Source organism: Trichechus manatus, unplaced genomic scaffold (genome assembly GCF_000243295.1).
Source record: "Trichechus manatus latirostris isolate Lorelei unplaced genomic scaffold, TriManLat1.0 scaffold00120, whole genome shotgun sequence".
NCBI lineage: Eukaryota > Metazoa > Chordata > Mammalia > Sirenia > Trichechidae > Trichechus > Trichechus manatus.
Genome location: NW_004444056.1, coordinates 372,906 through 386,447, shown reverse-complemented (window position 1 = coordinate 386,447; position 13,542 = coordinate 372,906). Strand labels below are relative to the sequence as shown.

Below are 13,542 nucleotides of genomic sequence, written 5' to 3'. Positions count from 1 at the left end.
AAGGGAAATTCCTCAGTATAATTAAGGGCATTTATACAAAGCCAACAGCCAACATCATCCTAAATGGAGAGACTTTGAAAGCATTCCCCTTGAAAACGGGAACCAGACAACGATGTCCTCTATAACCACTCTTATTCAACATTGTACTGGAGGTCCTAGCCAGAGCAATTAGGCTAGAAAAAGAAACAAAGGGCATCCAAATCGGTAGGGAAGAAGTCAAAGTACCTCTGTTTGCAAATGATGTGATCTTACACACAGAAAACCCCGAAGAATCCACAAGAAAACTACTAGAATTAATAGAAGATTTCAGCAAGGTTTCAGGATACAAGCTAAACATACGAAAATCCGTTGGATTCCTTTACACCAACAAAGAGAACCTCGAAGAGGAAATCACCAAATCAATACCATTTACAATAACCCCCAAGAAGATACAATACTTACAAATAAATCTAAGCAGAAACGTAAAAGACCTATACAATGAAAACTAAAAGACACTACTGCAAGTAACTAAAAGAGACCTGCGTAAGTGGAAAAACATACCTTGCTCATGGATAGGTAGACTCAACATAGTGAAAATGTCAATTCTATCCAAAGCGATCTACAGATACAATGCAGTCCTGATTCAAATTCCACCAGCATTTTTTAATGAGATGGAGAAACTTGTCACCAACTTAATATGGAAAGGGAAGAGGCCCCGAATAAATAATGCATTACTCAAGAAGAACAAAGTGGGAAGCCTCACACTACCTGATTTTATAACCTATTAGACCACCATGGTAGTCAAAACAGCCTGGTATTGGTACAACAGATACATAGACCAATGGAACAGAATTGAGAATCCAGACATAAACTCATCTACCTGTGAGCAGCTGTTATTTGACAAAGGCCCAAAGTCCATTAATTGGGGAGAAGACAGTGTATTTAATAAACGGTGCTGGCATAACTGGATATCCATTTGCAAAAAACTGAAACAAGACACATACTTCACACCATGCACAAAAACTAACTCAAAATGGATCAAAAACTTGAATATAAAATTGAAAACGATGACGATCATGGAAGAAAAAATAGGGACAAAGCTAGCAGCCCTAATATATGGCATAAACACAATACGAACTGTAAGTAACAATGCACAAGCACCAGAAGAGAGACTAGATAAATGGGAGCTCCTAAAAGTCAAACACTTATGCTCATCAAAAGACCTCCCCAAAAGAGTCAAAAGACAACCTACAGACTGGGAAGAAATTTTTGGCTACAAGAAATCTGATCAGCATCTAATCTCTAAAATCTACAAGATACTGCAAAACCTCAACAACAAAAGACACATAACCCAATTAAAAAATGGGCAAAGGCCAGTGACAAGGGCCAGAAGGCAGAAGGGGACAAGGAAGCTGGTGATAGGAACACAAGGTTGAGTAAGGATATTGTTGATGTGTTGTGAGATTGTTAACCATTGTCATAGGGCAACATTTGTAGTAACTGTTAAATGAGAAACTATTTTGTTCTGTAAGCCTTCATCTTAAGTGAGAATAACAGCACAATTGGAAGAGCATAGTCAATGTCACTGAACTGTGTATGTAGAAATTTTTGAAATGGTGTATCTTTGGCTATGTGTATTTTCACCAAAAAAAAAAGGTTGTGGGGTTGTTAACCAATGTCATAAAACAACATGTGTACTACAGTTTCAGGAGAAACTATTTGTTCTGTAAGCCTTCACCTGAAATACAATACAATAAAATAAATAAATTAATTAAATAAAAAAAAATGGGCAAAGGATAGGAACAGGCACTTCACCAAAGAAGATATTCAGGCAGCTAACAGACACATGAAGAAATGCTCACGATCAATAGCCATTAGAGCAATGCAGATCAAAACTACAATGAGATATCATCTCACCCCAACAAGGCTAACACTAACCTAAGAAACACAAACTAACAAATGCTGGAGAGGTTATGGAGAGACTGGAACACTTATACACTGTTGGTGGGAATGTAAAATAGTACAACCACTTTGGAAATCAATTTGGCGCTTCTTTAAAAAGCTAGAAATACAAGTACCATACGATCCAGCTATCCTGCTACTTGGAATATATATATTCTAGAGAAATAAGAGCCATCACACGAATAGCTATATGCACACCCATATTCACTGCAGCACTGTTCACAATAGCAAAAAGATGGAAACAACCTAGATGCCCATCAATGGATGAATGGATAAACAAATTATGGTATATCCACAATGGAATACTATGTAACAATAAAGAACAATGATGAAGCCGTGAAACATCTTATAACATGGAGGAAGCTGGAACTCATTATGCTGAGTGAATTCAGTCAGTCACAGAAAGACAAATACTGTATAAGACCAATATTATAAGAACTCAAGAAAAGGTTTAAACACAGAAGAAAACATTCTTTGATAGTTATGAGGGCGGGGAGGGATGATGAGGGTTATTTACTAACTAGATTGTAGATAAGAATTAACTTAGGTGAAGGGAAGGACAGCACACACTACAGGGCAAGTCAGCACAACTGGACTAAACCAAAGCTAAGAATTTTCCTGAAGACAATCAAACACTTTGAGAGACAGAGTAGCAGGTGTAGGGGTCCGGGGACTGTGCTTTAAGGGGACATCTAGGTCATTTGGCATAACAAAGCTTATTAAGAAAATGTTCTGCATCCTACTTTGGTGAGTGGCACCTGGGGTCTTAAAAGCTAGCAAGAGGCCATCTAAGATGCATCAATTGGTCCCAACCACCTGGAGTAAAGAAGAAAGAAGAGCACCAAAGACACAAGGAAAGTATTAGCTCAAGAGACAGAAAGGGCCACATAACCCAGAGACTTCATCAGCCTGAGACCAGAAGAACTAGATGGTGCCCGGCTACCACCAATGACTGCCCTGACAGGGAATGCAACAGAGTCCCTGATTGAGCAGGAGAAAAGTGGGACGCAGAACTCCAATTCTAGTAAGAAGACCAGACTTAATGGTCTGACTGAGACTAGAGGAACCCTGGAAAGCATGGCCCCCAGGTTCTCTATCAGCTCAGAACTAATACAATTTCCGAGGCCAACTCTTCTGACATGGATTGGACTGGACTTTGGGACGTAAAATGATACTCGTAAGGAATGTGCCTCTTAGCTCAAGTAGATACAAGGGACTAGGTGGGCGGCTTCTGTCCGGAGGTGAGATGGGAAGGTACAGAGGGTTAGAAGCTGGTTGAACGGACATGGAGAATCAGGGGTGGAAAGGAGAAGTGTGCTGTCGCAGTGTGGGGAGAGCAATTAAGGTCACGTAACAATGTATGTATAAATTTTTGTATGGGAGACTAACTTGAAATGTAAACTTTATTTAAATTACAGCATTAAAAAAAAGAATATACATGATAGAATCTTTTAGCATATCAAATGAAGTCTTAATTCATTATATGTATTCCCTTTAAATTTCCTCTTTATGCTTCTGGTTTCTATTGCACTGACCTCTCTTCAGTTTAATAATTCTGTATTATGCAGTGTGTAATCAATGGTTAAAGTCCTCTAATGAGCTTTTAATATCAGATATTTTATGTTTCATTCTAAAATGATTTCACTTTTGGTTTCACCTTTAATAGGTAGAAAGCTAAAAATAGTGTGAATTTCACCCTTAAAAAATGGTACCTCATAATCATCAACTTTTCTTGAACCAACCAGAAAACTGAGGTTTTAATAAATTAAGGCAAGTATGGGACACTTTGAAAGTGTGAAGATCTCAGGGGCTGCAGATCTAGAGGTTTGTAACCTCTTGCAAAATTTTTCCTACATCAGTGTCACCAGGCACTCACAGGGAAATTCAAGGAGAATCCTGAGAAAGCTTCCCTTATAAGCCAGGGGATAGAAATAGCAGTCACTGACAAAACAAAACCAATAACTATCTCCTTGAACTATGCTATGGAACAAAACCCTTAAATAGTAAGGGAAAGAGTAACAAAAAGTGTTGCTTTAGGGTACTGGGGCAAACCATATCAGCTGGGAGAAGAAAACAAACAAAAAAGCATAGACCCAAAGGAAAGGGCAAGAATACATAGTAGGCCCAACAGTTCTTTGTAAAGATAAAAAAATTAATAAATCCCTAGGCTGACTGACCAAGAAAAAAAGAGAAAAGAAACAAATTACCAATATAAGAATGCAAGAGCGTACAAAACTAAAGACACAATAGACTTACAGGGATAATAAGGGAACACTAGGAGCAACTCTATGCCCATTAATTCAACAGTGTCTAGTTTTGTTCCAGGCACTAAAGATAAGACATAAGTTTTTTTTTTTTTTAAAAAAAAGACAAACTAAATATGGATACATACTTAAGGAAGCAGGATGAACCCAAATCAGGGTTTTGTCATGAAATCAAGATGATATGGATTACAGGTCAAACGATCAACTCCATTGGGGACATCAAAATGTTTGACAGATTATTGGAGTTTTTGGAATACAATTTCAAGTGTAAGGAGGAATGGAAAATGATCTACTGTTCAGAAAACAAGTCTGAGAAGACTTCATAACAAAGAAAGGAAAAAGTGAAGGAACATGAGTTATACAATTTTATGTGAAGAAATTTTTTAAAAATATGAACGGATATATCTTTAAATAGTTTTCTATGCTCTCTCCACTTCTCCCATGTTTTCTTATATAAAACAAAGAAACTTAATACAAGCAGTCCCCAGATTATGATCGTGTTCCATTCCTAAGTCTGTCTTTAAGTCAAATTTGTAAGTAAGACAAAACAGTTATGTATGGTTCATATCTAACGATAGTCAAATGTTTGTCTTAGTATAGAGTGTACCTTTGTATGCATAAAAAAAATTAAAGAAACACTTCCAGACACAGAAAATATCTTTCTTTAACATAATAATACAGTAATAATAATGCTTTGATGTGCCCTGCAAAGTAACACCCATTTGTTATTACGGACCATTGTATGTACCTCGAATTTTTAATATCATAGGCTTTACAGGGGTTGGTTCATAACTACAGGTTATATGCATGTTGGACGTTTGTAATGTGGGGATTGTCTGTGACCAAAGGAACACCCACATCAACACCAGTTTAAGATCATTAATAACACAAGATCTACCTGAATATTCCTTACCTATCCAGCCTCTTGCCTCCCTTCTCACAGTCAGATGTATCTCTACTGTTATGTAGTGAAGGCTTGACTCAGCAGTCTTGGAGTATTCAAACTCTGCACATTCCAAAGAAAAGACTGGCCCTTGACCAGACCTGGGAGATAATAACCTCTAGGCCCTTGGAATATCCTGCTTGATAAAACTGTTTATGTATACCCGTGGCCTTGAACCACAGCAGAAAGTTTATGCTAACAATGTGATTTAGGTTAAAGACATTGTTTTATTAATATAAATACAAATTTACCTCTGATCACTACTTCAGCTATATCCTTATGTTTCCAGTATACATGGTTAATATTTTCATCATTTTAAAAATATTCTATAATTTTGGCTTTGATATCCTTTTTCATCCATTGTTTAAAAGTGATAATTTTCTACATTTTCACCTGGAAGGTGTTTTTTATTAATCTACTTTACCATCAATTTCTACATTAGTCAAACTCTGACCAGAGAATACTGTCCGTGATAATTCTGATTTGTTGAACTTAACGAGTTTTCTTTTCAGACAATTATTACATTTTCACTTTCTTTTGGTTACTCGAAGGCTTCAAAAGTTTGGTCTTTGCTTTTAGCATACATACAAGTATGGGTTCACTTTAGAATAAATGTTATTTATCATCTCGATAACCGTACTTCTTTAACCTCCACTGGAGGTCCTTGGGAAACCCTGGCAGCGTAATTATTAAGAGTTCGGCTGCAAATCAAAAGGTCAGCAGTGTTAAACAACCAGGCGCTCCTTGGAAACCCTGGGGGCAGTTCTAGTCTGTCTTACAGGGCCGCTATGAGTTGGAATCGAGTAGACGGCAACAGGTTTGGTTTTTTTTTTTGTTTGGAGGTCCCTGAGGAGCCCTGGTGACGGAGTGGTTAAAGAGCTTGACTGCTAACCGAAAGGTCAGCACTTTGAATCCACCACACTGCTCCTTGGCAGTCTGCTTCTGTAAAAATTAAAGCCTTGGAAACCCTATGGGGCAGTTCTACTCTGTCCTGTAGGGTTGCTATGAGTCAGAATTGACTCGACAGCAACAGTTTTTTGGGTCTGGAGATCCCTGGGTGGTGCAAAAGCTTTGCACTCGACAGAAAAACCGAAAGGTTAGCAGTTCATACCACTCAGTAACACTGTGCAAAACAGGCCTGGCAATCTTCTTCCTTAAGATTATAGATAAGGAAACCCTATGGAGCAGTTCTATTCTGTAAAACATGGGGTGGCATGAGTTGGAATCAACTAGACAGTAATGGGTTTGGGTTTTTTTTTGAGTATCATGTAAATAGATGAGGTATATTTTGATTTACTAGTCCTAATGCAAGTTCTCTGAATGGCTCAAACGCTTTGTGCATGACTACTAACTGCTGCAGAAGAAAGGCCTGGCCACCTGCATCCATAAAATTACAGCCAAGAAAACTTTATGGAGCTGTTCTACCTGTAACACATGGGGCTCCCACGAGTTGGAATCGACTGTAAGGCAACAGGTTACTTCTAATGAATTTTTACTTTCTGTTAGAATATCAGAATTTTTTGTTTTACAAACAATAATTCTACGTTATTTGATGTGTAGATAATCAAAATGCTTATGCAAATTGTGCTCATTAGCTTCAAGTGCCTGTCATTTAAAGCTTTTATCCACTAACTTCAAACCTCAAAGATAGAGATCATGAAACCCTGCATGACTGTTTTCACTGACTTAACAACTTCACAATTCTTCAACTGCAATCCAAATTATTATTTAGGGATCTCTTTCTATTTAATTCAGTCAATTTCATCCAATCATTTATACTTCTGACAGCCAGACATGCTTATGAAAATTGTGAATTTTTATATTATACTGTTTGTAGAGCTTCAAAAAATGTATTTCAGTAAGTGTGTTTACTTGTGATAATTAAAACGATTTTATTCTTGCTCTAGGAATTACATTTAAAATTACAACTTTCTGAAATTCCTGAAATTGTCTATTAGTTTTGGCACTATCTAGATACTGCCTCCTGCAAGTAATAATGAAATTGGTATGTTTCTTCTCTACTTTCCCTTCTCCAACAAAACAACAATTTGTGTTGACTTTATAATGTGTTAGTTTGGATCCTTGGACTATTAAATATACTTATAACACTATCACTTGATTTTTCAGATTTAAAATTTATCTTTGAAACATCAGTTTTTAAAGATGAAAACTTTCATCATGCTTACATGCCTTCCTCTATGTTACAACTCCTCTATATATTTTATTGACTATATCCTTTTTAAACTCACAACAGCATTAGACTTCTTAAAAAGTACCTGAAAAAACTTTTTAAAGGTGTTTAACCCTAAGGTCTAACTATCCCAGGATTCCTTCTGCCACTCTTCAGAAACTTACCTGGGTAGCTATTGTTTGGGAATTCTTCCTTTAGGGACCAGGGCTCTCCTCCTTGTTCCAGCTGGAAGATCACCTCTGGTTTGGTAATGCAATACCCTGCAAATGGGGAAAAACTGAGAGTTTAGACCAAATGAAGGCAGAGAAAGATAGCTCCAGGAAAAGTAAATGAAGGTGCTCTTTTGAACTTTTCAACAGGGAGATGACAACAGAAATGTTGCTCAAAATGGTTCAGTACCTTAGACCCTAGATCAAATGGCTGATTAACATTAACTTCTATAAAGAGTTCACCTGTTTTGATACTTTAAAGGAAAAGAAAAGGAAATGCACCCTAGAGGGAGTCACATGGTGAGGTCTGCTCACCCACTGAGATGAGGTGGCTGTAGTTCTCCAACATCACGTCTCTGTACAGGGTCCTCTGAGCAGGGCCCATGTGCTGCCACTCCTCCTGGGTCAGCTCCACAGCTACGTCCTTGAATGACACTGATGCCTGTAACAGCACATCTCTTATCAATCTGAAGAGTTCAGACACAGGTAACATGGAGAATACATTTTGGATCTAATTCTTATCATGTTTACTCTTAAAACAAATGGCTAAAAAGCATATCATTTTTGGACCCAATACTGGGTTATATTTTAGAATTACTCAATTAGTTAAAAAGATCTAGCATGCTGTCATTGAGTTGACTCCAAATCACAGTGACCCCATGGGCTTCAGAGTAAAACTGCATTCCATAGGGTTTTCTTGGTTGTTAATCTTACAGAAGCAGATTGCCAGGTCTTTCTTCTGAGGCACCACTGGGTGGATTCAAACAGCCAACCTTTTGAATAGTAGCCAACAGCAAACTGCTTGTGCCACTCAGGGACCTAGACCATGGATCATTATATATACATATTTAGGAATTAGAGACTTTTTAATAAAAATATCAAATGTAAATAAGACTTTCTACAACTCTTATTCCATATTCCAACAGATTACTCCAGTATTATACAGAGTGTTCACATCTTCAAGATCACCATCGTAAATAATGGCGAGTCAAGGAACTGAATACATGTAAGCTCTGAAGATGTTAAATATTACTAGACTTGTATTCTAGAATGAATGCTCTAGAAGGGTGAAGAACAGCTTAAAAAGGATTTGGAATCAAAAATAGAAGTGTAACAGATGAATGCCTTCATTAGTGTAATGGCAATGAACGTAAGAATAGGAAACTAATCCCACACAAGATGCAGCAACAGAATTTGCTCACTAATTTCTTGTACAACTGAACATTCTAACTGTACTAGCAGCTAGATAACTTCTCATGACATGTATTAAGCCACAGATCAGAAGAAAAAAATGTTAGAGTGAGGCATATCATATTCATGTAGCTAATGAAGGCTCTGTGGGATACAAAGGAAGAACTGTCCCCTGAACAGGCAGACATATGATTTTAGAATACAGAAAGGAGGTATAGGATGGAGACAAGCATTTAGTAGTCATTAGCAAGTTAGGTCATGACTGAAGTCAACAAAGGCAATCAGTCATCTTAAAGTACCATGTGGGAACACCAACCTTAAAAAGGATGGCTGAAATACAATACAACCTGAAGACTGAGAGGAAATTTCCTAAATGATAGTAGAAAACCAAGAGAAAGTAGAACCATGGTAACTAAGAGAAGGGGTTAAAAAAAAAAAAAAACAGACAGGAAAAAATAAGGACATGTTTCCCAACACTTAACACAAGTAGACTGAAGGAGCAGGATTCCTACCAGAACTAGAAAGACTTCCCAGTTCAAACTCAATAAAAGCTAGTATTTAGAGTAGGCAGTGGGCAAATGAGTGGGAGAGCAATCAACAGAAGGACAACCACAGAGTCCTGGGTGTATCTCACTGTGTAAATACTGGAAATGGCTGGAGGAAAAGATGATGGAAATAACTCTCCACATGGAATAGGAAAAATGATTCAAGGCTTTGACTTAAGGGATGCAGCCATAAGAAAGCAGCAGAAAGCTTATCCCTTGGTATCTGATTTTGACAATGCTTTTGTAAATAGTATCACTTCTTAAAAGTTCATTCCCCACTGTGTGCAGCCAAAACATAAATATACATTTTATTTCTTAATTTTGACCTCATGTCTAATGTTGTTATTAGGTGCTGTCGAGTCGGTTCTGACTCATGTGCAACAGAACGAGTCACTGCTGGGTCCTGCACCATCCTCACAATCGTGCTATGTTTGAGGCCATTGCTGCAGCCACTGTGTCAATCCATCTCATTGAAGGTCTTCCTCTTTTTCACTGACTCTCCACCTTACCAAGCATGATGTCCTTATCTAGGGACCAGACCCTCCTGATTACATGTCCAGAGTATGTGAGACAAATTCTCACTATTCTCGCTTCCAGGAGCACTCTGGCTGTACTTCTTCCAAGACAGAATTGTTCCTGATTCTAGCAGTCCATGGCATAGTCAATATTCTTCACCAACACCATAACTCAAAGGTATTAATTCTTGTTTGGTCTTCCTTATTCATTGTCCAGCTTTAGCATGCATGAGGCAATTGAAAATATCATGGCTTGGGGCAGGAGCACCTTAGTCCTCAAAGTGACATCTTTGCTTTTCAACACTTAAAAGAGGTCTTTTGCAGCAGATCTGCCCAGTGCAATACATCGTTTGATTTCCTGACTGCTGCTTCCATCGGCATTGATTGCAGATCTAAATAAAATTAAATCCTTGACAACTTCAATATTTTCTCCATTTATCATGATGTTTACTGGTCCAGTTGTGAGGGTTTCTGTTTTCTTTATGTTGAGGTACAATCGATAGTGAAGGCTGTATGTAGTCTTTGATCTTCATCGGTGCTTCAAGCCCTCTTCACTTTCAGCAAACAAGGCTGTGTCATCTGCATATCACAGGCTGTTAATGAGTCTTCCTGCAATCCTGATGCCACATTCGTCTTCATACAGTCCAGCTTCTCGGATTATCTGCCTAGCATGCAGACTGACATGTCTAATAATACTCCTAAATACAAATAATCCATATATTACCTGTAGAACACTTTGAAGTTTCTATGTACACAATGTAATCTCTAAAATATGACACCTTTATTCGTTGCTTTTCAATCTTTCTATGTTTTATATCTCTGTTGACTTACTTCACCGCCTAAGGCTTCAAGTACAAAGATCACGTGGGCATACTAGATTGTAAGGCAAAATGTTAATATATATTACAGTTCTGAAAGATGTAACAAATATTTTATACCAAAATTAATAATGAACTAAGGTGGAAAGAATAAATCCAAGTATAAAAAGACATGTGAATGGGTTAAATTCTTGATCTGATTCAATTCATTGGTCAATTAATCTGCTACTTCTTTCTCTCACTACATGTTTCCCATGTATAAGCAAGCCATCTTCTCATAATCCCTAATATCTTCTATATTTTATCCCCTCCAAGGAGACTTTACTTACCCACAAGAAGCTTAGTGGATCTCACAAGGGTATGCACACTGCTGAAGAGTTTAGGACTTTATGACTATGAGAATAAGTGCTACAGTATTAAGGGAAGCATAAGGACAGAGAAGAAAATGTGCCCTGGGCTTCTTTCACTCAGAACAGGTTTAGTCTCGGCATAAGAACAGTGCACAAGTCTCTACAGGAGTGACGATGAAAAGAGTGCACAGGCTGTGTGTGAGAAATGAGGTGGCATTTTAGAGAAGACAAATGGAAACAGAATTCTTTGGTGGCCCAGCTGTTTGTTTAGGAAGTATGATCTTTCATTCAGAGATGAGCTTAAGAAACATGGTTCATGGCACCCCAAAACAATTACAATAGTAACATCAAAGATCACTGATCACAAATCACTGTAACAGATATAATTATGAAAAAGCTTGAAATATTGTGAGAATTACCACAATGTGCCACAGAGACATGAAGCGAGCACATGCTGTTGGAAAAACGGCGCCGACTTGCTCAATGCAGGGTTGCCGCAAACCTTGTTTGTAAAAAATGCATTATCTGTGAAGTGCAATAAAGTGGAGAGCAATAAAACTAGTATGTCTATACCTCTTCTCACCAGCCCTTTTTATCAATTCTGACACCATCTGTCCCTCCCACAGCACTGTCTACTCCTCTACCGGGTTCCATAATTCACTGCAATGGTCACACAGAACGGAGAGACCATACTCACAGTTATGGGGGTTTATGAGAGAAGTAATAGGTTATAATTCAGGTTCAAGAATGCTCAGAATATAGTTCTTTGATTAGGACAACCACTTCTCAGCCATGCCCACAGGCAAGTATCTCATTGGCCCTTGGCCACTCGGCCTGGCTCATGCCTTGCTCAGGTAAGTGTTACAAAACTCTTATAGCTCTGCCAATAAGTACCCAGAGGCACTACACTGCACCAGTAAGCCTCGGGGAGAAGGCACTGAGCTCTAGCTTCGTAGGTCGGCAAACCTAGCTCCACCAAGTGCCCAAAAGCACCCTACTGCACCAGCAAGCCTCCTACTTGAAGGCGCTCAGCTTTCTTACTCTGTGGGTCGGGAAACCCACTGCACAGTCTCCTGCCTTTGCTGCAGCTTCTTGCTGTCTTTGGTGTTACAACTGTCTCTCTCTCTCTCTCTCTCTCTCTGTCTCCTGGTTCCAGGAGCTTCTCAGCACAGGGATCCCAGTTCCAAAGGACGTGCTCCACTCCTGGCTCTTCTTTCTTGGTGGTGATGAGATCTTCTCTCTGCTCTGGAATCGGCTCTCTTTTAAGCCTATTGAGATGGCAAAACTGACCAATCCCTCGTTGGGGTTCCATATACTTTACTTGCATGGTCTCACTCCCATAAGGGTACCATGCACCTTATTTACATTATTAGTAAGCTATCCAATCCCTTTGGTGGGCCACAAGGACCTTATACGCATAGTCCCATCTAGTCATTTGGTGGGAGTTACAGAATCTACGGCTAGAAGGACCGTATTATGCAATTCACTGCACTGCAGATGCGCAGTCAATTCCTCAGAAAGGTGTCTTTAATTCAGCCCTTGCGTTTTCGTCTTCTGGACACAGTACTGACTGAGTTCTGCTTTGGCACATGGCACTCCACTTCCTTTGGAGAACAGGTAGAGGCAACATACTGCATTATTCAGGGTTATTACTGGAAGGTTGTTCACTAAATCACCTACTAGAAGATCGACAAAGATATTTTTTCACCTTCAATTATATTTACATCCCCTGAAGAATCAGTTGGTTCCTTCTTTTTATCAACGCAAATCTTAAAACAATTATTGTCTGTCTGACTTTCTACCATGGCTAACGGACAGCTCAGAAATAATCTTGCAGCTCCACCTTGGAAAATCTGTAACATCAGAAGACCTGCATCGATCCACATGCCAACTTTGCTCTGTTAGTCATCTGCTTTTCTCTGTCTTCCCTGAATGACTCTTATCCATTTCTATTTCTACTTTGCTGTGTTAATGCACGGACCCTTAAAGATCTATAAAAACCATTATAAAGCAAAGTAGTTATAGTAACTCACCCAAGATTTGTTCATTTTCTGCTGCTCTTGAGAGACTGTAGAGAACTGTGAAGATTCAGCTGGGGAGAAGGAAAAAGGAATGGTGCCATGAGATACTTGATTAGCTCCTACACTCACTTGTCTAAAAATTTCGTCAAGCCAGCTGGAGAAAACGCCTTCTTGTGTAAGAATGTCCCTTTGACCTTTGAGAAGGGTCAGGAAGGACCATATAGGGGCAGCACAACCTGAATATGTACATCTTTGATATGACCATGTGGCTTTGTCCTTGGGTTTTCACTAAATGAATAAAATCTGATTTTTATTAGTATATTAATAATTGCATCCCCGTCTTCCTAATTAACAAAAAAATAAAAACAACAGAGGGTTGGTTAAACAAATTCAGGTTTACACAGAGAAGAGGGTAGTTATGAGGATAAAATGAGACAAAGGTTTGGAATAAAGTGCTTTCTAATTATGACAGCAGGTTATAAATACATAGTTCACTTGGCAGTTAGGCTATAGTTAATTGGCACTTGGGAAAATATCTTACAGGTGACATCTTC

The 13,542-nt window shown here is 38.5% G+C and overlaps 1 protein-coding gene across 1 annotated transcript in view; it reads right to left on the bottom strand.

The window, feature by feature from the left end:
* Positions 1 to 13,032, bottom strand: part of LOC101341350 (zinc finger protein 260-like) — a 21,998-nt gene extending 8,966 nt beyond the window's left edge. Inside the window, 4 exon segments of the mRNA XM_023738588.1 lie at positions 7,504 to 7,599; positions 7,864 to 7,990; positions 11,387 to 11,492; positions 13,001 to 13,032. Coding sequence (XP_023594356.1) covers positions 7,504 to 7,599; positions 7,864 to 7,990; positions 11,387 to 11,407 — 244 coding nt within the window. The 5' untranslated portion in view covers positions 11,408 to 11,492; positions 13,001 to 13,032.
* Positions 13,033 to 13,542: the final 510 nt, after the last annotated feature.